Source organism: Actinia tenebrosa, unplaced genomic scaffold (genome assembly GCF_029948245.1).
Source record: "Actinia tenebrosa isolate PJP-AT-01 unplaced genomic scaffold, QUT_ActTen_1.0 PGA_scaffold0__85_contigs__length_37466705, whole genome shotgun sequence".
Taxonomy (NCBI): Eukaryota; Metazoa; Cnidaria; class Anthozoa; order Actiniaria; family Actiniidae; genus Actinia; species Actinia tenebrosa.
The window spans coordinates 21,228,419-21,253,650 of record NW_028292569.1 but is presented as its reverse complement, the minus strand read 5'-3'; the positions used below and the strand labels follow the sequence as shown (position 1 = coordinate 21,253,650).

General features: G+C 40.6%; 1 protein-coding gene across 8 annotated transcripts; it reads right to left on the bottom strand.

Moving 5' to 3' along the window:
- Nucleotides 1-1,806: 1,806 nt before the first annotated feature.
- Nucleotides 1,807-23,776, bottom strand: LOC148913764 (neurotrimin-like). 8 transcript variants are annotated; one of them, XM_089035448.1, is made up of 10 exons: nt 23,605-23,770; nt 23,117-23,491; nt 22,687-22,700; nt 6,343-6,607; nt 4,712-4,783; nt 4,071-4,148; nt 3,495-3,643; nt 3,248-3,275; nt 3,042-3,156; nt 1,807-2,529 (listed from the first exon to the last, which is right to left on the bottom strand). In XM_089035448.1, exons 2-7 carry the CDS (start codon nt 23,166-23,168, stop codon nt 3,564-3,566), a joined length of 561 nt encoding a protein of 186 aa, XP_088891574.1. In that variant the 5' UTR covers nt 23,169-23,491; nt 23,605-23,770; the 3' UTR covers nt 1,807-2,529; nt 3,042-3,156; nt 3,248-3,275; nt 3,495-3,563. The 8 variants fall into 8 exon arrangements, with proteins under 8 accessions (XP_088891574.1, XP_088891569.1, XP_088891565.1 ...); XM_089035443.1 differs by having other exon boundaries at nt 3,010-3,156; nt 3,248-3,278; nt 23,605-23,768; XM_089035439.1 differs by having other exon boundaries at nt 3,248-3,278; nt 23,605-23,768.
- Between the last annotated feature and the right edge of the window lie 1,456 nt (nt 23,777-25,232).

Below are 25,232 nucleotides of genomic sequence, written 5' to 3'. Positions count from 1 at the left end.
GATTAAATGGTTTCATACAAGAAATAAAAGAGGACTGAATTTGCTTTTTGGAGCGTTGCTTTTTGCTTTTTTTCAGGAACGGTTAAATTCCTTGGCACTCAATCGTTTGTAAATGTATCAATCAGTCAACCAAAGCTACTGTCGTTAGAGCATTCGTTTTGCAGATCATTGGGACAACAAATATCAAAAATCAAAGACAAACTTTACCTTGCTTAAAGATTTGGAAGAAAGTTAAAAGCAGCAAGATGAAAAGATGCTGAGGTACCAAAGAAATCATCGCTTTCAATGGCTAGCCTGCGTCATATCCGAAATTGTCTGCGTCTTCAATTAAACGATATGAATAATTTGTGGTTAGGCATACAACATAAATATTTAATTATTGTTGAAATTTTAAAAGTCTTAAAAATTCGGAATCCTAATCTTAGTCAAAGTTGTTATTCGAGACTTTGATGCAAAATTCTTAGTCAATAAATGACAAACAATTAATGTGTTTGTTTAATGTTTGTAGAAAGAGTCAACAATGAAACAGACACGTTTTTGACCCAGTAACTGAACCTGAAACAGAAACTTGCTTTTTGACAGGTTTCTTTTTTATCATAAAACCCCCTAGCTATATGTCTAAGTTTAATCAATTACATATCAGCATTTAACTGGAACAGAAAGGAAACCAGGAAAAAATTGCACATGGTGAGGCTAGGGTTTAGAAATCAATCAAGGTAGAAAAAAACAATTGAAAAGCAGAGATTTGACCCATTTGTGCAAGTAGTTACTTGTGTTTGAAAACAGTTCACAGACAGCTTAAACTTCATTTCTTCAGAATATGGAGTGATTACTGAAAAATTTTTATCATTGCATATTAATTATATAATGCTTCTAAATTTGGAAGTATTCGTTTTTCGAAAGTTGGACATTTTTGTTTTTACGTTATTCATGGGCTGTAGAAAAATATTTGGTTTGTGACGGGGAAAATGCTTTTTAGTAGACCACATAAGTGACTAATTACTCACTTGGATTATTCTATCCATATTTTATTGAATGTTAGATGAATAAACATGAATTCAATAGTCTTTTTACCTACTTTTTCTTCGATGAAACTCGCCATCTTCGTTATTGATGAGCCTGCAATATCTTTTTAGGAAAGACAGCAGATACGTCATTCTGCTTTACTAAATATTAAGAGGCCCAAACTACAATTTTATCGTACTAACACCTTGATGCCAGATGATGACGCGACATCTCCAAAAAAGGAAACTAAACCCTGTCCCCTTCATCTTAATAAGGAAAAAATTGTTCGATTGTTCTACGGATTATTTTCGAGGGATTTTTTAAATTAATTAATTGTAAATGTACTAATCTCACTACCTAAAGAACATGAAGAATTGATTCTCCAGTCATGAGTCATTTCTATGGATAAAATGCAGGCGTTTAGCGTCTAGGTTTAAGTATTTTATATCAACACGTATCGCTGTTTCAAAAATATTTTTATTTCAAATGGTTAGAGTTTATACTATCCCAAAACGTCTTATTTTGGATGTTTCTTACAGCCATGAGGAGCTCACAAGGATTCAATGCTTAGTAAAATGCAAAGCAGTATTTGTGATTTCCAATTTATTTAAAGCTGAGCTGAGCCGTCTATATTTTTAAAACAGTAAACAAATGATGTTAGCGCCGAAGTTAGCTCGCCATATTTTTATTCATGCACTAAAACATTCTTTTAAAGTGCTCAACAGTAAACATATCATGTTTCATTCTTTCTAAAAAGAACGTTTTATTGACAGCAATGGCAGATAGATTCGAAGAAAACTATTAAAAGAGGTCACACGACCATTAATTCATGTTTATTCATCAAATACTAACATAAAAATAAATAAAACACGGATCGACAGATCCAAGTGAGTAATTAGTGATTTATTCGGTCTACTAACAAGCATTTTCCCCGTCACAAAGCAAATATTCTCCTACAGCCCATGCGTTATTACTACTATTGTCCTCATGATAACTGTTTGTATTTGATATTAATTCTATTTATGAAGATGACGTCAGTCACTTCGGGTTCTGTACTGATACGGCTAACGTCATGAACATTCTTAATTGTTTACATTTAAATTACATTGGCTGCAATTGGTGATGAACAAAACAAGCGTTCATGAATTCGGATGTACATTGACTTTTTCTCTAAAATCGTTTATAGCATGATCACCTTTTGATAAAATGAAAAGTAAAAATACTAACTCATCGCTTCAGTGTATACACTCTTGAGAATGATGAGAATGATAGACGAAATTATCGAAAAGTCGAGAAATCTAATTTGAATAATTTTTTTAAAGCTAAATGGTAAGGAAATATTGTTTAACATATTGTTTATCATTCCAGAATAACCGATTCATATATAGGCTCTACAATGTCACCATGACTTGAATTTTGGCTGCAATCAATCTCACTATACGCGTCACGATCTGGTAATGGTGGAGGGATGACTTCGGTTGAATGCAGAAGATCTAATTCCGCATAGATGATCTGGCCTGGGCACTAAATGACAAAAAATATATATTGGTCAACTAATTCATTCATCAGGGACGGCGGAAGAGTTTTTAAAATGTGGGCTAGATTCCTCCCTCCCCTAGCTGTTTTGAGAAAAAGTGGAGGCTAAATCCCCCCAGTTTCCCCGTCTCCACCGTCCCTGGTTATTTGCTTTAAAATCTACCTTATAGCAAAAAAAAGATGTGTTGCCAGCTAAATCGTCTATTCATGCATGATATTCTGTGCGGCTTGCAATAGAAAATCAAAACAAATCGTTATTTTGTCGGGATTTCAAAATGTATGATTCTCACGTGTAATTGAGAGCAAATATAAAACGAAGCATGATCACTAAATGTACAAATGTTACTTGTGCAGCGCACAAATCAAACCCTTGATTTTTTAATATAGCTTTAATCGTTGTCATTTCAATGATCTATTTTTCAAATCAATAAAAAAAATTAATATGCCGATAATATAATAATCTAGCACCTCTTTCAGACCTGTTTCTTGCTATTGTCTACCTGGGCATGCATTGGTATATCCTCCTGTTGTCTTGCTCTCCTTTTTTTTGACAAATCAACACTTGCATACATGGGTATGTCATCTTCTATAGGCTCCAGAGGCAAAGAAGGCATCCTTAGGACAACAGAATTGGTCTTAGTTCTTTAGAATATACGTCTTCCGAATATAATCAGATCAGTTTACAAATCAAAACATAAATACTCACTCATTTCCCCTTAGTTGTTCTTTTGTATCTGCTGATATAATGATATATGCAGTTGGTGAAATGGTTATATTAAACCTATGACTTGCATGATTAGGTTATTAATCATGACTGATAAATTGTTAATCACTGAGGATGTTGGAATTAAAGATTGGATTGTTTTGAGCAGGAGCAGGAGCAGGAGCAGGAGTAGAAGGGCAACATCAATAAGGAATGGTAACAATAATAATTTTTAAAAAATGTAATATACCTTTGCTATTACTGTACTTTTTATAGATCACTACAGCAAAGATAATAATTATCGTTATCAAGACAAACATTACTGCTCTGCGGCCTCTTGCCAATAAAAGGATATTTTGCCGATCTTATTGTCTCCTCCAAGAGGACTGCTAGTCTTGTCTACAACACAAATAAAATATGATGAAGAAATTGAATATAAAAAATATAACAAAATTTAAAATTTAAGTGATAGAAAAAATATATATAAGAAAATAGTACATATAAACAAAATAAGATAAAAATAGAAGAAGTTCTCATTCAAATATAAAAAAAGAAAGAAAGAATTAAAGAAAGAAAGAAGGAAGGAAGGAAAGAAGGAAAGAAAACAAACAAACAAACAAACAAACAAACAAACAAACAAACAAACAAAGAAAGAAGAGCAGGAAATGTCAATAAAGAAAAAGAAAAAGAAAAAAAAAAGTACGATATCAATTGACTCTGATAATTTCGCTCTTAGATATACAAGAAAAGAAAAGAAAAAAAGCTGTATCAAAGGTCAATTATTAATTTACGCCAGAAAGCAATTTATATTTAATTAGACTTTTACCTTGTTGTACCTTTGGTGTTGAAACTACTACATTGGTTGAACTTATTGAACTTATGTCTAGCGACTTAGACGTAGAAACTGACAAAAAATTATAGATGCATAAGTCGGCATAATTGAATTTACAGCTCAGTTTTTGTGTATGTTTGGGATTGTATTTTGCAATTGATGCAGGTTTGTTTCTTTGTTTGATTGAATGATTGATTGATTGACTCCATTAATTAACTATACATATTATACAAACAAACAAAAAAATATAAACAATTAAAAACTAGAGAAAGATATTGTAGTAACGACGTTTCGAAGTCATGCACACGTCGGTTTCTTTCGTTAGTTGTTACTTGTTTATGCATTTCAAAGTCGCTATTGATTAAAAACAAAATCACTTAAGGAATAAACAATCAAATTAAACAATTTAAGCAATCAAAATATAACTAACACCCAAATAAAACGAAAAACAACAACTAACTAAAGTAACAACGAAATAAAAACAAAAAAACAAACAAACAAACAAACAAAAAAATACACGTTTAATACCCGTTTATGAATTGATTTGTTAAGTTTTCATTTCATTTTCTGTTCTTCAGATTTTGCTTGACTGTCCGTTTTTCTAGGTTGGTTGTTTGTTACATTTGCTTACATACCTCGGTTAACTATTAGTATCGAGGTTTGTAAAAGGCGTGTACTTTCCGATGATACCGTAGAAGTAGGAAGAGCTGGAATATACCAAATCACGATTTATTCCTTTTCCCATGTGCATAGTTACAGACGGACTATATAGTTGCACAATTTTTAAAAGAGCCCTTATCACGTTTTGTAGCTGTTAGTTGACACTGATGAATATATGATACCATAAATAAAATGATAAACCATAAAAATGATGAATTAAAATTCATAGTTCCACGGGCGAGGCTTACAATGAGCGCGTCCTCAATCATCATGCATTTCTACGATTATAAAGATATAGAAACATTTTTGTGTAATTTTTGACATACTTGGTTTTCGAAACAACTTTTCGAAGATTGTGATTTCGCATAGAAAAGAACCATAAAAACCATTAAAAGGAATAAATGTTTCAAACCTGTTTGGGTGACATAGTGATAAAGTGTTCATCATAACCAAGTAAATTTTCTGCTTTACACCTGTACAACCCATAGCTGCCTGCATCAATGGTTACTAGTTTCAAGAGACTACCACCAGTAACAGTATGATATCCTGTAGCTATTTATCGATTACGGGGATCATACCACGTGAATATAGGAGAGGGAACGCCATGGGCCAAACAGTATATCCTGATTGCACTACCATTATTTCTCATACTCATGAATAATTAATGAGGAGAAAACAAAGCAAATCACTACTGTGACGGTGGTTTGGAAATGTGTTCTTAATTTGCATTAAATTTTGTAAACGTTTTCTTTGATTTTCTCCAAGAAACATTCATGAGTTTGAGAAGTAATTTCAAACACTTGAGAGAGTCCTTCCTCCAATTTCCAAACACCTCAAAGTCAGTTAAAAAAACTCGGCTGCGCCTCGTTTTTTCAACTCACTTTTCGGTGTTTGGAAATCGGAGGAAGGACTCTCTCGCGTGTTTGAAATATTACATGAAAAAACTGTGTCATTTGACCGGACTACATCTATTTCTGGTTTGTCTGTGAAGAGAACGAATTGAATTTTCCAATATATACCTTCTCATATACGTTCAGAAGGTATTGGTTCAATTTGTGAGTCACATTTTGTTCTTTGTAAATGGCGGTCATAAGAAAACGTTTAGAATAAAATAATAATAGGTATTCGTTTAGATTGATAGATGGCCAGCTTTTTATCGTTTGAGTGGTAATTGAATGCTTGACGTTTGTATTACCATTAAACTGAAAATGTGTCAACTGCACCTATTTCTGGTTTGACTGTAAAAAGAAGGAATTGATTCTTCCAATACCTTGCATACGTTACCTCGATTTGTGAGTCCATTTTATTGTTGTTGTTGTTGTTGTTTTGTTGTTGTTGTTATTGTTGTTTTGTTGTTTTTGCATATGTTTGAAGTCTGTCTTTTTTCTGTCTCTCTCTATATTTTTTTGTCTGTCTGATCAACTGCATTTTCTTCTTGCTTGCTGTCACCAAATTGGTATTCCGCTAAAGTGTTTTAGGTAATAGGGTTTGCTTAATAATTTCATGATCTACTAGGAAAACCCAAACATCGACATTTCGTATTAGAAAATAACAAAAGAACCGACTATATTTAGATTCAAAGGCTGACAAAATAATCAAAACTCACACTGGACATATATGGTTGTTTTCCGACAGGTTTGAGCCACGTTCAGGTTGTTACTGGCGCAGCAATTATATATCCCACTATCATTTCTTGTAATATTTGATATATTAACTGTTACATTTCCCACGCCTTGGTTCCTTTGGAACTTGCCACCATCCCTCAATCTCAGCCATGTGACGTTTGGTGCAGGAATTCCAAACGCAGAACAGCTGATAAGTAATCCTTCGGATTCATTTACGCGTATGTTTGAAGACGAAGGATTTAACGTTAGTAGTATAGGGGATGGGGGTTCCAGCGCAACGACCACCAGAGGATTGCCCGTCTAAAGTGAATTCCTCGATTCGTACCGCGATTACCCGCATCCCGTGTTTACGTAGTTAAATATGTTAGTCTATATATGGAGTGCGAAGATTGTAAGAGAACTTTTAAGAAAGAAGTGGACTTAAAGAAGCATTTGAAGATGAAGACGAAATGTATGAGCAGCTATAATTGTGGATGTGGTAAGAAGTTTGAGACTAAGGTTAAATTGTTTTGGCATTGTCAGGATTGTGAGTATGACTACGACGATCTGAAAAGGGTCTGGAATTAGGTATAAGATATTTCCTATTATATAGATGGAATCCCAAAGCAATTTCGAAACGGTGTTAATACCCGGTAACGGTGAGATTTACGTTAGACAGTTTTGGCGTCAGTCAGAAAGGAAGGTCAAGAGAACGCTTCGAAAAGGCATAGAAGAATTAGGAGCCCTGAAAGCGAGTATAATGGTAGAAGTAAGTTTATCAAAAGATGAGGCAACGACGACAGCAATGCTGCGATCAAAGTCGTTAGTGATATTAGAGTCCACGAATCTGGATAGGTCACTCAGCGAAGCCTTAGAAGCAATAATGGAGTCGCTGTCTAACTACACGAAAGAAGGATCAGGTTGGACAGTGGAGGAGGTAGAAGGTATGGAGGTTAGCATGGCAAGGTACGTGCCAATACGAGGAGGAAGTTACGTGCCCCTGCCGGTGTGGGTAGAAAGGAAGAAGGCAATCGTTAACGTAAAGAATGACGACAACCGCTGCTTTATGTGGGCAATACGATCCGCACTGTATCCAGTAGATAAGGATCCATGTAGACCAAGCAAGTACCCAACAGATGATTTGGAGTGGGATGGCGTAGAGTTCCCAATGCAGCTGACAGACATACCGATATTCGAGCAGGAAAATGACCTAGCCATTAACGTTTACGGAGTCAGAGACCAAACGATAGTACCACTAGTGTTGTCAAAGAGTAAAGGAGAACGAATACACCTTTTCTACCACGGCGGACATTATTCATGGGTTAAACATGTTAGCAGACTGTTTTACAGACACACCAAGCACAAAGGTAAGAAATACTTCTGCGACTGTTGTTTGTTATCCTTTACCAGCGTTAAAGCTCTAAAGGATCACGACGAAATATGTCGCGGAGTCGAAGAAGTGGCGCAACGGATCCAGATGCCCACAGATAAGAACCTATTGTACTCAGACCATCAAAAGCAGATGCAGGTGCCTTACGTGATATATGCAGACTTTGAAGCGTTGATAACTAAGGAAGAGCAGAAAAGTGGTGCCACGAATAAGGTGGGATTACACGAGATCTGCTCCTTTTGTTACATAGTAGTCAGATCAGACGGTAAGGCCGACCCTCCTGTAATTTACCGAGGTAAGAACGCAGCTAATGAGTTTCTAGAAGCATTGCGAGAAGAGGAGGAAGAGATAAGAGAACAATTAAGACGCCCAAAGAAGATGGTATTTACCAAAGAGAACCAGGAGGCTTTTACCAAGGCAAAGAAATGCCACATTTGTCAACATACGCTTCTCCAGTTTGGAAGACGAGCCAAGAAAGCGTGGGATGAAGATGGAAAGTATTTAGGAGAAGCTCATTTCAAATGTGGCAGGTATGCAAGGAAGGGGGAAAAGCCCAACAAGCCTTCCACGCATTGCATTCACTGCCACAAAGCATTCGTTGAGGATTTCTATGTGGATAAGGTTAGAGATCACTGCCACATCACGGGTAAATACAGAGGTGCGGCTCATTGGAAATGTAATATAAACTTCAAAGTAGATCCAGAAATGGAAATACCCGTATTCTTTCATAATTTAAGGGGTTACGACAGTCACTTACTCTTACAAGGAACGGACGGCTCCGAAGTAAAGTGCATACCCAACAACAAAGAAAGGTACATGTCCGTAACCGTAGGCAAGCTGAAGTTCTTAGACTCGCAGCAGTTCAAGGCGGACTCCTTAGCAAACTTGGTTAAATACAACACGGAGTTCCCCATTTCCAGTCAATACGGCGCGGAAAGGAAAGGAGTCTACCCATACGAATACATGGACTCCTGGGAGCGATTCGAAGAGCCCCTACCGCCCAAAGAGAGATTCTACAGCACCCTAAACGAGTCCGGTATAAAGGACGAGGAGTACCAGCATGCGTTAGATGTGTGGGAAAAGTACTCCTGTGAGAATATGGGAGAATACCACGACATCTACCTACGTTCAGACGTAGTGCTGCTCGCAGATGTTTTCCAAAGCTTTCGAAAGATGGCAATGGAATACTACGGGTTGGATCCAGCGAACTTCTACACGTCTCCTGGGCTTAGTTGGAGTGCGCTTCTAAAGAAGACAAACGCGCAACTGGATCTCCTAACGGAATACGACATGTACCGCTTTATGGAAGACGGCATCCGCGGCGGTGTTTGCGGACCCAGCAGACGATACGCAAAAGCGAACAATCCCACGGTGGAGTACGACCCGGAGAAGCCAACCACATACATCTTCTACTTAGACGCAAACAACCTCTACGGTTGGGCAATGTCGCAGTACTTACCTGTACGCGACTTCGAATGGGATAACATAAAGCCCATAGAGTTTTACCTAAACGTAGGTAAAGAAGACGACAAAGGTTACGTGCTGGAGGTTGATTTGGAATACCCAGAGCACTTGCACGACGCACACGATGAGTTCCCGTTAGCACCAGAAGCGATAGAGATACCATTTAAGCAGCTGTCTCAACTGCAGAGGGAAATGTGTCCTGGCTACAAACCCTACAGGAAGCTAACGATGAACCTGATGGACAAGAAGAAGTACGTGGTGCATTACCGCAACCTACAGTTCTATGTGCGCCACGGCTTACGCGTGAAGAAGATCCACCGCGTTTTGAAGTTCACGCAGGAACCATGGATGCGCTCCTACATTGACTTTAACACACAAAAGCGTACGCAGGCAAAGAATGACTTCGAAAAGAACCTGTTTAAACTAATGAACAATAGCGTATTTGGTAAGACAATGGAGAACATCCGCAAGCGCGTAAGCATAAAGATAGCCAGCACCAGAGAGGAAGCAGAAGCATACGTGTCACAGCCTGGATTCGTTAGATACGTAGAAATGTTAAACTTCTACGTGATTCACATGAAGAAAGCGAATCTATTCCAGAATAAACCCGTATACACGGGGTTTACAGTGTTAGACCTATTAAAGCTGCTCATGTATGAGTTTTACTACGACAAGCTAAAACCGAAATACGGTGATAAGTGCCGCCTCTTATACACCGACACCGATTCCTTGATACTAGAGGTGCAGACGGAAGACATTTACGAAGACTGTGTTCCCGACATCGATGAATACGACACCAGCGATTACCCACGCGACCACTTTCTTTACTCCCCTAAAAACAAGAAAGTAATCGGGAAAATGAAGGATGAGATGAAAGGAAAACCCATCATGGAATACGTGGGCCTGAAACCCAAGATGTACAGCGTGCTAAAGCTGGACGGTGTAGAAAAGAAAGCTAAAGGCGTAAAAAAATACGTGGTTAAGAAGGACATAACCCACGATTCCTACTTAAAGGTCCTGCGTACGCGTAAGGAACAGCGACATAAAATGAACAGCCTGCGCAGCTACGGACATCAAATACACAACGTTACACAGGAGAAGGTGTCACTGTCTGCATTTGACGGTAAGAGGTGGATGTGTAATGATGGTATCCATACGATAGCATTCGGACATCAAACGATAAGCAGTTCTTCTTTGACGAACCCACGCGTGGGACCACCATGAAGATAATACAAGATGGGCTGACCCTTCTTAGCTATCGCACTTCGGATCTGGTAAGTTTCCAAAGACCAATTAGGATCCGTAGCTCTTTTGGATCCTCCTTCTAATTCACCCGACTCATAGAGATATCGAACCGTGACATTACCTAATTTCTTTTCATGGGGGAAGACCGCCCTTGAACTTCTGACGTAGGACTTGTGTTCCACGTGTTTCTTTTTTATGGCATCCCTGGGTTTTATTCCCGTAGCCCTGTCCGCCTCGTTGTTCAAAGCCGCGACGACCTGGGGAAGCCTCTGAGTCCATTCCCTGTTACGTTTGGAGGGATCTTCCAGCTCTTTCCAATACTGGTATCCAAAGAGGCGCTCGGCCAGGGTCTTATTGAATCTTTCGACAATGCTCTGACCCCTGTGGTACTCAGCTTCAGCTCTCCTAATCTTGGTGTCGTGGTCTTTCAGGGTCTTAGTAACCACGCCCATGAACTCTGCTCCCGCATCCACTTGCAGCAGCTTAGGCCATTTCAAGACGCGCTTATAAATCCTACCTAGGGCTTCTGCGACTTCCCCAGAATCCTTGCTGGTTATGGGTTCGGCGTCCTTGTATCTGCTTGCGATATCAACTACGGTCAAAGCGTATCTATAGGTCTTCTTTCTCACCTTATCGTGTGGTAAGAAAAGCAAATCCGCCTGATGAACTTCATTGGGGACATTTACGGTGAAGCTGGGCCTGGGAATGTACTTAGGCACGGGAAGATAAACCTGCCAGAGGGTTTGTTTTCTTAGCCAGTTCTTAGCCGTTTCATCTGATACCCTGGCCGCGGTCGCGAGTTTCTTGATGGCCGACGCTCCTTTCCAATAGCCTTCGGGCCCATAGTAAATCCTTTTAAGTTTGTCCTCTACGCGACCCATTATATGAATTCCAAAACAAGATTGATCTTTCGCCCGTTGAAATCCACCGTCTTTCCGTCCACTTTAATGGTGATGTTTATGCTTTCTACCAAATTAGACAAGTCATAGATTAAAGAAATGGGAGTGTATTCTTCTGAGTCAAATGGATTACCTTTGGGTAGAAACTTGGACATAAGAGAAGACTTTTCTCCATTGTTGTAACTATGGACTAAATCGCAATGGGCTTCGTAAGAGGATGCAACTTTCCATTTCACAGGTATGGCTGTGTCGGTAATTGTCTTGCCTGAGGCACATAATAATGACCCCAATGGATCAGACTTTCCAAAAGTCATTGAATAGTTTGGCATATTGTGTTTGAGGGTCATTTAGTGCGGCAACCCCGTGGTGAGAGTATAACCGTGTTTTGCTAATTCCTTGGCCAGTGTGATTGGTGTGTAATGTCCATCGGGTAGCAATACGGCTTGATAGTTAGATCCTCCTGTATGCTCAGTGACTATGTCCTTAATTAGGTTATACCAAGAATTGTACAAAGAGCAACTAACCAGCCGGACCTTATGGGCTTTGATGGGGGGATTCAAGTAAGTGGTAAAGTCATTCTTGTCGCTTTCCAAAAAGACGATCATATATTTCAGGAAACACAGTTCCCTTCGTTAGAGCAGATACGCCAAAGCTACGCCCCCTGCCAGTCCTGCGACTCCTACAAAGACCAATTCATTGTCTTTTTGTTTCTTAGAAGGCTGGTAGTAATTCTTGAACTGAGGCTTTCTTAACTCCGTTAATGCCGCGGAGTGTGCTTGCGCATAAAGTTTGAAGGCGTAGTCTGTATTTTCGAAGTTCTTGTCTGCCTGCATTTTGTCTTGGTAGTTCTTGTCCAACCAATCCCTGTAAGCTTGTCTTTTTTCATTCCAACCCACCACGTCTCGCTGATATTTCTCCAGCGCTATATCATGCCTTTTCCTTTCGGCGGCCAAATCTCCGCTTTTGTCGCCTCTGACTAATCTATCCAAATATTGACCACCATAATTAGCTCCAGTGAATGCTAAAGCTGCAATAACTCCACCTGCGACTAAACTAGCCATTATATATTAGAAAATCACAGGGATTTTCACGAGTTACGTCGTAGGTAGGTACTTTTCCTTCCGTAGGTAATCCTTTACCATGATAGCCCCGCCTACGGCAGCGGTCATTTTAGCAAAATTAGCGAAGCTCTTGCTTGGGTTTTCAGTAAAGTCTCCTTTGAGCACTTTCTTACCTACCCAACCAATACCCGCAACGATGGAAGTAATAATAGCGGCTTCTTCAACAGTTTTCAACAACGCGGTTGACATTATATTACAAAGCGAGAAGGTTATTACTCCATTTCAGGGATCTTACTTTTTCTAACAGCCGGTTCCACAGGTGCGTGATATGTTGGTGGTTCTACCTTTTTCGTAGCCCACCATTGTAAGTAGAGGCTGCCTGCTGCTATAGCAACTCCCAAAGCGCCAATGACGTACCCAGGATTAATAAAGGATTCCTCTTCCTCCACCTTTTCTTCTTTTTTAGCTTTGTTCTTTTTATTCATCTCTGCGAGCTTCTTACCGGCAGCAACTCTGCCTGGAGATTTAGCCTTGGTGATTCGTCGCTCCTCTACTTGAGGGGTTTCCTCCGCCTTCGATTCAGCTTCACTCATTTATATCTAAGGACTTGAAGGACTTGATAAGTAACTTAATAGGACTTGACTAAGTACTTGAGGTGACCTGGGTAATTCCCGCGAATGACTTGACTAAGTACTTGATAAGTCACTTGCAGGTACTTGACTAGGTACCTCAGCAAGTGCCGCCTTGAATACCCTTTCGACTTCTCTGTCCTTCTTGAAGTCCTTCCAAGAGGCCGTAAGTTCCTTCAAGTCGACGTGCTGAGCTACGTGAAGTGCCGCAGAGGCGACTGCCATTAACTTACCGCACTTCAAAGACAACCACCCACAGGTTATCTTAAGTTCTTGGGTGATGACATAGTCCTCGCTTATGTCCTTCCGCAGTTGCTCTACGTCGTCTATGGGCAGTGCAAGTCCGAGGAGCTTGGTGGCCAGATTAATGGCGGAGTCTGCGACGGCGTCGGTGGTCGTACTTGCAAGGGCGGCCTCGTACCTCTTATGGAACTTCTTAACCTCCTCTTCCGACAGCTTATTAACCTGCTCATGTGTAAGTTCCTTGCCTATCATTTCTTTACACTTTCCCGAAGACACAAGGATGTTAAGTTGTTCCTTGAGGTTACTTTCATCTAACTGTGTGGGGACTTCATCTAAGAGCTGCTCAATGTCCATATATATTAAAGATCGCAGATCTTTATGGAATACGGAAACCTCAAAGAGAAGATCATCTTGGAATGTTGGTGCGTTTTTAAATGCCGCATGTATTCATGCAACTGTTCCTTGCTTATCTCACCGCCGTAGTCGCTTAAGATGGTTTCCAGGTCTGACTTACTTGGAGTATAAATTACGACCAGGGAGCCTATGTTTTCCCTAAAGGGCTTGGAGACGCTGGTAAGCTGCTGCGAGAGCAACCAAACGCTAATGTTGTCGTGTCTACCGCTGAAAGCGAGCTTCACTAATTCGGAAGTGCGCCTTTTTACATCATCCCCGCAGGCGATGTCATCCAATATGAGGAGTGTCTGCGTATCCTTAGGGAATTGTTTGTGCCAGAACTTAAGATGGCTGGATAACTCGTTAGGATCCAGTATGTCCACGAAGAAGTCGTCGTCTTTCACTCCTATGCCCGTCCAGGTGCGGTTATTCACGTAGGTGGGGCATAATAGCACGATGTAGTCGAAGCGGTATCTAAAGGGTCCTAATAGCTGCTACACGATGAACTGGGTCTTTCCGCAGCCGGTGGGTCCTACTATCAGAGCGTTACAAGGCATGTGATCTGGGTTCATATATAGATGGAGCCAGTGGAAGCAGTGCAAAGAATTGTCGCCGACGCAAAAGATAAAAGAGATACCATAGAAATGCAAAGGGAGGAGATAGACCGGTTAAAAGAGCGCGTGCAGGAGTTGTACGATGAAATGTGCGGTCTGAAGCGTGCAGAACGGTTTGGCGCGCTGATAACGATGGCAACGTGGGCTAAGGAGTCCGTTAAGGACTTCATGCGATATCCACTGTAGAATGTTAACAATAAAGATAAGAACCCCTTTTAAAAGTATATGCTAGCCTACGCAGCTGCCTTTCTGGGAGGCATTCTAATTACCCTTTCAATATATGGACTGTATTACTTGCGAACTACCTGCCGACTGCATTACGACTCCCAAAACACGTAAAAAATACACCTGCCTTCATTGCGACAGGGTATTCTCCGAAGGATCCTTTGTGGTGCATTGGTGCTCCGCGGATCCTAAAGCGCAGCGGACTTTAGCAGACGCGCTCAACTACAAAGAGGAGATGGAGTGACTCTTCTTTCAATGTCAAACTTCCATCGGCCATTTGCCTTACCATAGCTGCGTAAGTGGGTGAATTCCTCGCCCTGAATTACGTACCGCACGCAATCCGGCGCCCAAAGGGAATATTCCTTACCTTCTAAGTCTTTGAGGACTAACCGTAAGCGGTCGATGTCTTCGAAGACGACGTAATTTTTTTATTTCGTATGCTTTACCGCAAATCAGGTCACGCCAGTGTATTTGGTTGACGATCATTATATCTATGAAATATTCTTAAATGCGTTGCCCTTGTCTTCGTAGTCTTGAAGCGTTTGCAGCACCACCGACAGGGAATACGGATGCCTTCCGCGTAGTTGCTAAGGGCACGACAGATGACGTCATAATCGTTGCTAACCATGGTCAGGTAACCATTCGCGTCATACTGCGAAATTATCTTGCGTTGGTCTGCGGAGAGTATGCCATTTCCTTTCGGCGTCTTCAATTCGATGCAAAGCCCTTCATACCTTAAATGCGCGTTCAGTATTAAGAGGTCGGGTTGACCCCTTTAACCCTTCTGCCAGCATTTTATGCGTTTGCTGTCAGAATCCTGCAATTCCCCTAAGCCGGGTGCTATGAGCATCTGTGGGTAGAAGCGGCGTATGTAGTCCACGACTTTCTTATGCAGGTCAAACTCATTTTCCATTTTGAAGACTAACTTGTTAGGACTATCGAACCGCCTTTCTATCTCATACTTACCCGTTTTCCTTAGCGTAGGCAGCACCTCTTCAAACACCCAATCACGAAACTCCACGGCTTTGGGTAGCTTAGAGCTAAATATCAGTTCGTACAAACCAGGTTCGGAGATAAACACAGCATTTGGTTGTGAGGAACGATTCGTTCCCCCTTTTAGATCTTCCCACCTTTTCTGGTACTTTTCGGAAACGTGATCCCTAATTGCCTTCCTGGTGTTTTCATAATTTAACGCCAGCGCAACCTCCTTTGATTTGAAATATAGTTTATCGCCTTGCACTAGGCATTGCAGTTTGGTTTCGTTGTTTTCGAATACGCGCAACTTATTATACGTAAGGGATTTATTGATAGGCGATCCCCCTTAACTTATTCCCTTCTACGCTCAGTTGCGCATCGGCTACAAGGAAGATGTAGCAGTTTATTTTGTCGCTGTCACCTGCACTGGTGTTCTTGGTGCGCTTGATTTCCAACGTTATGCCGTCTTGAGTGTTTACCAACCGCAAACCCTGATCATGTAGGTCTTCATCGTTCGTTGTGCGCATGTCGATCCACAGCGCATACTTATCATTAAAGAATTCCTCAGGGCTAATTTGATCACCAAACTTACGCATTGCCTCTCTGTAAACGTCTGTAGGCTTTATTCCCTGGGAGTAGACCTTGTTTGGGACTCCGTTAATACTTACGCCGACGTTGGTAATGTTAGGGTTATGAAAGGCCTCGGAGTCGCGCTTGCCAGCCTCATAGGGCTTGGCAAACACCAACATCAACCCTGTAAGACTTTTTCGGGGTATGTTAACACTTTGGTTAATAACCTCATCCGTTTTGTCCAGGAAGCTAAACGTCCTACACATCACTACGTGGTCGTAAAGGAATGCCTTTCCGGCGCTATATTCCATGCCTGCGCTACGGGCTAGCTCTTCGCTGCGTATTGTTTCGTACTGCAGCTCTAAGTTGGTGATGGAATAGGGGGTTGTCGTGGTAAGTGCAGTGGTCAGCCCACCAATGATGTTATTAGCACTTGCTAAAGTTACTTCAAACTGTAGCTCGGATAGCTGTCTCGTGTAATACACACCGTGATTCGTGATTACCTCGAAATCCAGTGGAATGACATACTTACTACCATAAGCGGTTTTTATTCGATTTGCGTCTGCCACTGCGGTTTCGGCTCCGCTGTCGGTAGGCTGCGTTTTCGTAGGTGTGCGAACCTTACGAAGAACGACGCTACCAATTCCTTGTTCTATCCTTTGCGCGCGGTCAAAGGCTGTCAACCATAGGTCCTTGTACGTGGTATACAGATCATACCTATTTAAGTCCAGCAAGGCTTGCCCCTCGAATAGTATGCGCATCTTAGAAACAATGTTGCGACCCAGGTTGTTAACAACGATCCTTTCATCTGTGGGGCTTGACTGCACCGCTAGGTCAAACCTCAAAGCCAAGGTACCAGGAACTAAGACTAGGTTATCCGTTAGACGGGGCACGCCTACATACAGCGTCTCACCTGGCTTTGCGCTGCTGGGGGTAAAGGTGACCCGGTGAAAGGTGCGTTCTGCTTTCAGTCCACCAACCTGCTTAGGTAATACGTTGGGGTTTAACTTTGAGCTTATCATATATAATGGAAGTAGAAGGAACGGATTTTGATTCCCTTACCGAAGAAGGCCAAGTAGACATTAACGATGACCAATATGATTACCTAACCGCCGACAGGGAAAGAGACGGTCTAACCACCAGCGAAAGGGTCAAAAGGAATTACGGCGTTAGCAGAGCAAGTAGCGTTATGAGGACCCTCAGGGGCATGTTTAAGACCAAAAATCCAGGCAAACCCATTCCGCAGCGCTTTGAAATGACAAATCTGGGGCCCGTCCCCGAAGCCCCCAGCGCTGCATGGCTTAATAAGGTTCAGGAACAAATGGACGAATCCATGGAAGAAACCCCGGACGACTTTGATAGGATCAAGGAAGAATTCCCAAACTGGGACCCAAACAAAGTCCAAGTAATGTTCGACGCGGATAACGAATGGGGTAGGGAAGTCATAGTAGCAAGGTTAAATAGGTCTAATGCTCATCCATATGTCATCAGGGACATAAATGGTAAATACTACGCAGATAAAAATATTCCTCCAACCCTTAGAAAGGCATTAGGAGAACCCAACTTACCCGAAAGAATGAGAGAAAATAGTGAGAATATTGACGAAGCCGTCGAAAGAGTTAAGACCATAATGCAGCGGCAACAAAAAGGTATCGAAGCGATAAGGGAAGTCGAGGGACTAAAGGAGGCAATGGAGGAAAGGGAAGCAGATTACATAAGGCAAAACCGACTACTCCTCGATGCTCAAAAGAGAGAACTTGACGACAAGAATCAACGCATATTAGAACTTAGAAAACAAAGAGACATTTCTCTTCGCGAAAAAGACAGCGCCCAAAGGGCATTCAATCTCGCCCTGCAAGATCTAGATATAAGCAAGGAAGAAGCCAAGGACTTACATACCACCATAGCTGGCTCTTTAGAGGAACGGCGGCAGTTGGTTGCCGAAATCAACACTAAGGAAGAGCAAATCAGGCAAAGAGATCAGGCCATTGAGGACCTGGAGGGGCAAATAGAGCGGCAGCAGGAAATAATCAATGACCAGGCTCGTCCCGAAGAGAAAGGGAAGCGGCTCAAAAGGAAGTAGAAACCCTTCAGGAAAGAGTCGCGGAATTACAAGCGCAAAAGGACAACCTGGAAAGGGAGTTGGGACTTACCACCAAGGAAAAGGTAAAAAGAGCCCTTTTGAAGTATGGTCTTCCACTGGCATTTGCGGTCGCTATTAGCACCGTAGTAGGAGTTATCCTATCCGCGCTTAAGGCTACAGGCGCGGGCGTAAAGAAATTAGGCAATGGACTAACGGACTTGGGAAAAAAGATGGCAGCCGGTCTTCCTGGGCTTCTGGGTTCGGTTGTTTCCTTGGCACTTAGGGCCGGCGGAGAACTGCTAAAGTTTGTGGGTAACAACATTTGGATCTTGGTAGTCGCTATTGGAGTGGTACTCCTGAAGAAGATGAAGGGTTAATCTTATCCTTGTGTATTACTGGTGGCTTATCGTCGTCGGGTGCCCGAGGCGTCCTCGACTGGGGATAAGTAAAGATAGTATTCGCGCCGCCTTGATAATGCGGAACTAGCGGCAGCACGCTCATGGTGCTAATGGGCTTATGATTCCAGGTCGAATCTATAGCAGGAGTGCCCACAGCATTTATTCGAACGTTACCATCAACAGGAAGGAGTTGCAGCCGAGCATACTTACAATTGACTAACATATGAAAAGTAATTGGTGTTAAGTCTTCGCCTGATGCCGTGCAGGGCTCCATTGAAAAATGGGTAACTTTCCTAGCGTTCGTTGAAGTTCGATAAGGAAGCAAGGGCTCGTCGTTCTCATCAATAAGTCTAAACCCTGCATTCGCACCATACCCGTATTAACGCTAATGATACAAATGATCAATGCAGTGCCCCCAACTTCAACCCACATGCCGGCGTTTTTCCAATCAGCAGATTCATCATGGTTCTTTTCCTCTAAATAGTAAACGTAATGAGTTTCCTTCTGATGTGGGTTCATATATTTCAGCAAACATAGTTTGCTTCTAGAGACTAATCACCGTAAGGGTGCTAATGGTCATATGGTTATAAGCTGTATCTCTTTGATCCTCTATGCTATTTACCGTGACCTTTCCCGTATCGTCTACTCTTATCTGTAGTTTTACCTTCCCATGGCAATCAGCAACCATGTGGAAAGTCCAAACCGATAAATTCTCGGCGCTATTCATTGGCGGCTCTACGGAGAAATGCGCAGGTTCCCTGTTATTATCTTTTACGCGCATTGGCCGTAGTATGCCGTTGTCATCGCAGAAACGAAATCCTACGTTTGCATGGCTACTCGTGCCAATGCAAATACTACAAAGGATTAACTTCTTCCCTGAATAATTCAAATTTACGGACATGCCCGTGACATCAACCCAAGATGCCTGGGCGTATTTTTTCTCGCCTGTGTAAGTCGTATAAACACAATCTACTCCAGCTACGTAAGGGTTGTTCATCGCCATATATAATAGCTCAGACCAACGCCTGCAGCTGCTAAGCCGGCCTTTAGTAAGTTATGGTCATATTCCTCAGGTATCGCAGGTAGGACCTTCTTTGATGGTTTCTTAACTGTGGGTAGCTTCGTTTCGTGCGACTTTTTTGACTTATCTACGAAGTGAGGAATGTTCCTAAGAGTGTCAGAGTTCACGTCATTCACCCCAAACTTCATGTCCTTAGTAGCTCGTTGAAGTTTGTTGTTATATCCTACTACAGAACCAGTATTTATAGATAAATTACTAGGCATTAACCAACAACCCGGGGCTACTGCATAGTCCAACCTCGCCTTAGAATTTTGTATAGCTAGTTGGTAACGCTGTACGCCCTTGCTAATGTCGCCCTCCAAGATCGAACTTTCGAATAAGATCAAGGCTTCGGCTCGCGTCTCTTCTGCGGCGCCGGTATTTCCAATTATACTTGATCGGGTATTTACTTGGGCTCCAAGGATAGAATACACGTAAGCTTCTATGCTGCGGTTCAAACGGGCAAGGCCGGCTTTGGTTAACCCTTTACCTTCTGGGGGTATGAAATTAAGATATTGCTTTGTTTGCTCGTCGTTGGTAATCTTGATAATCAGCGGGTTAGCTCCACCATACTTACTGCCCTCATCTTTGAACAGAGGTCCGTCTCTGACTTCCTTAGTGGTTTTGGCATTTGGCTCGAAGAAGGTGCTACTGTCGTGAGTTTCTTTGTGATACCCAGTATTCCATCGCAACTGCAGCGCATGAACTTCCTTATCACTTAGCTCGTGCCCACCAATCCCCCAATAAGCCCAAATATGTCCTAGACCATTGTTAGCGCCCGTAGTGCATCGGAAATCCTTCCCTACAACACCAAACTCCTTACAAAGTCTATCATAAGCCGGTACGCTGTATTTATTATCTCTTGGATAAAACGCAGCATCTCCCGGCAGCGCAATAACACCCATTTCATGCAGTATTCTTCTAACCGTGAAGTGGAAGTGAAACATGAATATCGAATTCTTCATCAAGTTCGCGCTTACCCCACAGCCACTGGTGGCGCACCAAACTGCAAAGTTCAGCTGCTGCGGCCAATAACGCATGTTAGGACCACTTAACCATTCATGAGATTCCTTAGCGGTGGTATGAACAATGGGTACGTCTTTGAAGATATCCCGCACCTTTAACGGAAAGGAATGCTTGTTAGAAATCCGCATGTTCAACGTTAAATCCAAGCTTGGTTGTTCATCAAATGGAACCGCGGGTATCGGATAAGTACTGGTACCAAGCAATAATTCCTTTGACCAACCTTGCACGGGCTTATGTTCAACATATGTTGGCTTAGGCTTATGTTCAACATAACCAGAATTCTTCAGTTGATCGTCTATCTGATTAACCAGCGTAGGTTTCAAATCCTCATTACTGTACATCCTAGAGTCGTTATAGTAAATACCATCGGGCCTTCTTTCGAACTTACTAGGGTCTGCATGCGGAAACATCTTCCTAAATGCTCTCCAATTCCAGTAATCTCAATTATCGTGATGTGGCTGCTCCTCTACGTTATTTCCAAAAGCGTCGTACATTAGTATATATAATGGATGTTATACCATCAGCACCTAAGTTGTACCCAGATATTCCCTATACTACACCTAACGAACTAAACGCCGAAAACTTTCGTCTGAATAAAGCGAACTTAATCTTGGCTTACTTGGAAGGGCAGGCAAAACACTACGAAAAAGTCCGAAAAAAGTACGTCAGAGCCCGAAGTACTCTACATAAGATTTCGATAACTTTGGGGTCCATATCCGTTGTGTTAACGGGCTCCGGCGTTGCTACTTCGCTTACTGGACCTGGAGTAATTGTTGGAGTTCCTTTGGCCGGCGTTGGGGCAGCCTGTGGTATTATTTCTGCTGTTGCTACGGGCATTATGAAACAGTTGTCAAGCAAAATATCCAAGCATGACACTACAATAGCTCTGTCAAGGGCTAAAGTAAATACGATCATTGACCTTGTCTCAAAGGCTTTGCGTGACAGAAAGATAGACGACGTAGAATTCTCGCTTATCTTAGCCGAAGAGGAAAAGTACGAGAAATTAAAGTCGGACATGAGGAACAAAAAAACAGTCGTAAAAGATCTTTCCGAGGAATCTCGCAAAAAGATCTACCAGGAGGCAAAAGAAGAGCTTCAAAGAAAGCTTGCTCAGTAAATATTTACTTTGAAAAGAGCGTGACGGGATTTCGTTTACATATCGAACGACAGTCTGGAAATTACGCGTAATCTTATGCCATAAGATTTATACCATAATACACGGCATGACCTTATTTAGTAAATTATTACGCGTAATATAAATTATTTAGCGAATTATTACGCGTAATATAAATTATTTGCATGACCTTATTTGGCGAATTATTACGCGTAATTTCTCATCTTATGCCATAAGATTCACTATCTTCTTGGAATCCATCCCAAGAGGGGGTGGTTGGGGTCGATTTCGTGAAATATTTCGTAGATTACGTCAGGGTAATAAGGAATATCCTTATCCAACCGACAAAACATCCACTCGGCTCTTGTCATATCAGAAACCTTGGGAATAGACTTACCGGTAATTTCAGACAAAAGATAGGGAATACCTTTGTAATATTTCCCTAGTTTTAATTTTTTCAATGTCTTCCGTAGACTTTGTGGGGTTGGCTCTTCTAAATGGTCTATGATTTTCTTCTTTACTTCGTTGTCTAAATATACCGGTCGATAACCTTGGATATGACTCATCCAGTCTCGGAAATATTTTATTCTCTTATAAGGTGTTTTCTTACGACCTCCGTTGGCGTAATATTGCTCTTTGGTAGCATTTGGTACGGCATTACGAATATTCTTACCACACTCGTAACACTGTGCTGACGTGTCATCTTCTATTTGCATTTTCTTACCACAACAAATATACTTATTTGGCTTAGTAGGTACAAACTTGGGTTTCAAGCACTTTACACAGAAATCATAAACAAACTCTTTACAATCTTCGCACTCCATATATAGACTAACATATTTAACTACGTAAACACGGGATGCGGGTAATCGCGGTACGAATCGAGGAATTCACTTTAGACGGGCAATCCTCTGGTGGTCGTTGCGCTGGAACCCCCATCCCCTATACTACTAACGTGATATTAGGAAGAGCTGTTATAAGAAGAACGAAACTTCATTCAATAAACTGCAAGAATCATGACCATTGGTCATGCTAAAAGAAGTACAAAAATGCATCCAGATTATTGATCGTGCTAAAAAAAAATACAACAAAATATCACATTATCTATCATTACAAAAAACAACACACAATTCATAAAGTAAAAAAAAAAAAAAAGAAGCAAGAACAACAAACCAAACTAACTAAAAGACTTTCCGTTTGAAGATCAAATTTGAATACGAGAAATAGATATAAACAAATAAAAAAGCAAAGATAAACGAAAGCTAGATGTAATTGATATATGGATGATAAAAATAGTCGAATCTCAATAAAAACACAATAAATATGTACCATTTTCCTAATCTTATTAATAATGGGATGTGTAGCATCTAAACTAATTTCAACTTACATGTTACGACCAGCTTAACTTTACTCGTTATGGGGCTTCTTGTTGCCAGCATTAGGACACATCCATACGTACCACTATCAGCCAGAGTAACATTATGGATTATCAGTGTAGCGTTAGATTCTTTACTCACTCGAACAGGGTTCAGTAGTCTAGCATGACAGGTATTGATGCTTATATACCATTACCATTTGCTGACTTTATTTTCCTGTGCGATTAGAAATGCACTACCATTGTCAGCATAGAACATCCACACTGGCGAATAAATATCGAACTCTTCCATCTTGTTATCTACACTGTAATCCCACACGAGCTTAGCTGTTTTTCCTACAGACACATACAACACGCTTGGTGGAACTATTGTGAAACGAGCTGCACCTAAAATATTCAACCAGGAAATATTAAAAACATAAAAATATAGTGTAATTGCAAAATGGATATTCCTGTAGGATAAAGCGATGTTTCTGAGAAAGTAGACAACAAATTCTTACCCTGCGTTCTGCTCACAAGTAACACCTTGATGATCAGTGAAATCCATAGGACTAGAGATGCCTCCATTGTCTCAAAAGATTAAAGCATTAGTGGATCATAATGATATAACATTTGAATAGGTAATGCATTTCACTTTCATGATTCGTTGTTTTATGCATGTGGAATTTCTTTCTCGAAACTAAATATGAATGAAAAGTGTTTTCTTCTATTCCAACGCATTATAGCAACAATCAAATGATGCTAAAATGAAATTCATGTTTATTTTGTTGTAATCATTGGACCACTTGATTTAATATCGAGTCAAAACGATTAAGGATAACTGTTTTCCTGATTTGTTTTTTTCTTGTTTCTATTATTTCTTCCGTTTACTAAAACAACCCAACGAAGCGTAAGGGCGTAAACGTGATTCTTGTTCCAGAAGATTTTCTTCTGATGCTTAATATAATTACATTATACTGGAGGCAGGGCATCCATGAGAAAAATCACTGAACACTTTAAAAAGTGTTAACCCCAGTCATTGCAATTAAACTCAGCTTTGTACTCAAAATAATGTAGCAATGGAAATAGTAATGGATTCAAACATGACGATTGATTTCGAAAGCATCTAAACCTTCATGATATTGATGGAAGCCCCTTGTGGTTAAGTATTGTGCTCGAGAGAGGTTTCGTACCCATGGAAGACGCCTTCTTGTTTACTGTTATTCAATAAAGGGAAACATACCTCATGGCGCGCAATATTACAATGCTACAAATTGTATACACCAGGCCGAGTCTTTAAATAAAAGTCTAAAAATAGCATATTTGGGTTTGAGTTGCAAGAAATCACTTTTGGAATTGGAATTATCTGATAATATATTGTATTGAATATTCGTTTCTTTTCCTATTTTTCTTTCTTTTCTTTTGCACTTTTGCTTTCTTATAATAGTGGTTATTTCATTGGTATTTAGTCCTCCTTTTTATTTTACCTTTAGTAGAAACGCCTTCTTTTTCTTTCTTTCTTTCTTTCTTTTTTTTTTTTTTTTTTTTTTTAATAAACAACCTCTAGGTACTTTTATCACGATATCCAACATTACTTTAAAACAACTACTTTTCTTCAATGCTTAAAGTGCAAATGAACCCTTCGACAATACTTTCAGTACTGATCATACATGAAGTAAATAGTTGAATGGTAAAATATTTCTTGATTTGAGTGATGCGTTTCTAAATTATGAAGGTTTATACTTTCAATATGCTAATAAGTGTGACGTCTATTAAGGCTTAATTAGATATACAAAATCGAACTGGTTCATAGATACAGTATTTAAAAAGCATCATTATTTTACTCATGGTTTACATGAAAGCTATTTAAATTTTTTATTTTCAAAATGACCAGCATTAAGTATTACTAGTTACAACAAAAACACTCAAATACCTTACCTGACGTCATCATCATTAACATATTGGAAGTATAAACCTTCCTAACATAGAGACGCGTCACTCAAATCAAGAAATATTTTACCAATCAACTATTTACTTTATGCAGAACCGGTACTGAATGTATTGTCAAAGGGTTCATGTGCACTTTAAATACAGATGTAATGGTTGGTATTCTGATCCTTGCTGCTCGTGTTTAACGTTCGATGTAGCA

Excerpts from the sequence above, each read along its gene's own strand:
- LOC148913764 (XM_089035448.1), bottom strand. The coding sequence starts at position 23,168 with ATGCTGGCAACAAGAAGCCCCATAACGAGTAAAGTTAAGCTGGTCGTA. Across the intron at positions 4,784-6,342 it reads AACAACCATATATGTCCAGT|CTCTTCCTACTTCTACGGTA; the intron begins GTGAGTTTTGAT and ends GGTATATTCCAG. Across the intron at positions 3,644-4,070 it reads AACACCAAAGGTACAACAAG|ACAAGACTAGCAGTCCTCTT; the intron begins GTAAAAGTCTAA and ends TTTGTGTTGTAG.